Source organism: Histoplasma capsulatum, genomic scaffold (assembly GCF_000149585.1).
Source record: "Histoplasma capsulatum NAm1 scaffold_3 genomic scaffold, whole genome shotgun sequence".
NCBI lineage: Eukaryota > Fungi > Ascomycota > Eurotiomycetes > Onygenales > Ajellomycetaceae > Histoplasma > Histoplasma mississippiense.
In genome coordinates, this window is record NW_001813980.1 from 1,912,295 (window position 1) to 1,913,806 (window position 1,512).

Genomic DNA, 1,512 nt, shown 5'->3' on the forward strand with positions numbered 1-1,512 from the left:
GGGCTTCGCCGGGATAATTATTCCCCGCTCACTCTTTTCGGAGGGCTTCCTCATAACCTGGGATGTGACGACCTGCTGTCGAGAAAGTGTTCTGGGTTGGGAACAATGCCCCAATTTTGCATGGTGGGAACCAAATGGTGCCGCACTCAGTAGTCCGCCTATTGATAGGGCTGCTGGCTGTGCAGTTGAGGAAAACTCAGCGAAGGACATTCACCTCCACCTTCGACGGACTTCGCAAAATTGCCAGGAATGAAGGCGCATTGTCACTATGGCGGGGCCTTAGTCCAACCCTAGTGATGGCCATCCCGGCAAACGTTATTTATTTCACCGGCTACGACTGGTTACGCTTCGATAAAATAAGTCCTATCAATAGAGCCTTCAATGACACGTACGCTCCGCTCGCTGCAGGCGGGATAGCAAGGATAGCGGCCGCGTCGGTAATAAGTCCGATTGAAATGTTTCGGACACGATTGCAAGCCACGTCGGGGACGGGAACGAACCACTTCAAAGCCACGCTCCGCCAGCTACATCAAATGACGCAGACGCAGGGTTATAGCTCACTATGGCGGGGGCTCACCCTTACCATGTGGCGCGACGTGCCTTTCTCCGCCTTGTACTGGTGGGGATATGAAACCGTGAAGGCCATCCTCACCGATCTGCGATTGAAAACGATTCCAGCCGCTTTCGCCGCAGACACTCATCAGCACCTCCACGGCGGTCGACACGCCGCGCCTTCGGACCCACACCAAGACCACACCATGACATTCCTCGACAGCTTCATCGCAGGCGCCACATCTGGCGCCCTCGCAGCCCTCATCACTACCCCCTTTGACGTTGGCAAGACTCGCCAACAGGTATTCCTACACTGTGGCGACGAGCCGGGCTCCAAATCAGCACCGGCAACACAAACAAAACTCACAACCGCCAGCACCTCCTTCACCACTTCCTCTTTCTCCAAATTTTCATCTGCATCCTCATCCTCGTCGCCATTGTCAGCATCATCTTTGTCTCATATCCACCCGGAGCAATTATCCACGCCCCGCTTCCTCCTGCACATCCTCAAAGTTGAAGGGGTATCGGGTCTTTTCCGCGGCTGGGCGGCACGGTGTCTCAAAGTTGCGCCTGCGTGTGCCATTATGATCTCCAGCTACGAGGTTGGGAAAAAGATGGCGGGGAAGGTCAATGAGCACCAGCACCACCACCACCACCACCACCACCACCACCACCATCGGCCCCAGCATCGGCGTCATGGTGGGTCGGACGAGGACGGCGACCGAGTATGATGTTCTTTTCTATCGTTGTGTGTCTGATGTACTGTACATATCCATGATATGACTACATTTAGGAACCGTGGTTTCTGCCTGCATCTGTTTCCGACTTTCTTCCTTGCTTTTTTTTTTTTTTTTTTCCTTTTGCTTTTTATTGGATAAGATCTCCTCTTCCTGTTGATTCTCTCTTTTCATCTTTCATCGCTTTTATTCTATGTTTCTAATACCAACTTCTCCCCGTGGG

The 1,512-nt window shown here is 53.0% G+C and overlaps 1 protein-coding gene across 1 annotated transcript; it reads right to left on the reverse strand.

Annotated features, from left to right (window-relative positions):
• Window positions 1–331: 331 nt before the first annotated feature.
• On the reverse strand, window positions 332–1,250 carry HCAG_03713 (conserved hypothetical protein; the record flags this gene model as incomplete). Its single annotated transcript, XM_001541565.1, has 4 exons — window positions 332–524; window positions 562–860; window positions 920–1,002; window positions 1,037–1,250. 4 exons carry the CDS (start codon window positions 1,248–1,250, stop codon window positions 332–334), a joined length of 789 nt encoding a protein of 262 aa, XP_001541615.1.
• Window positions 1,251–1,512: the final 262 nt, after the last annotated feature.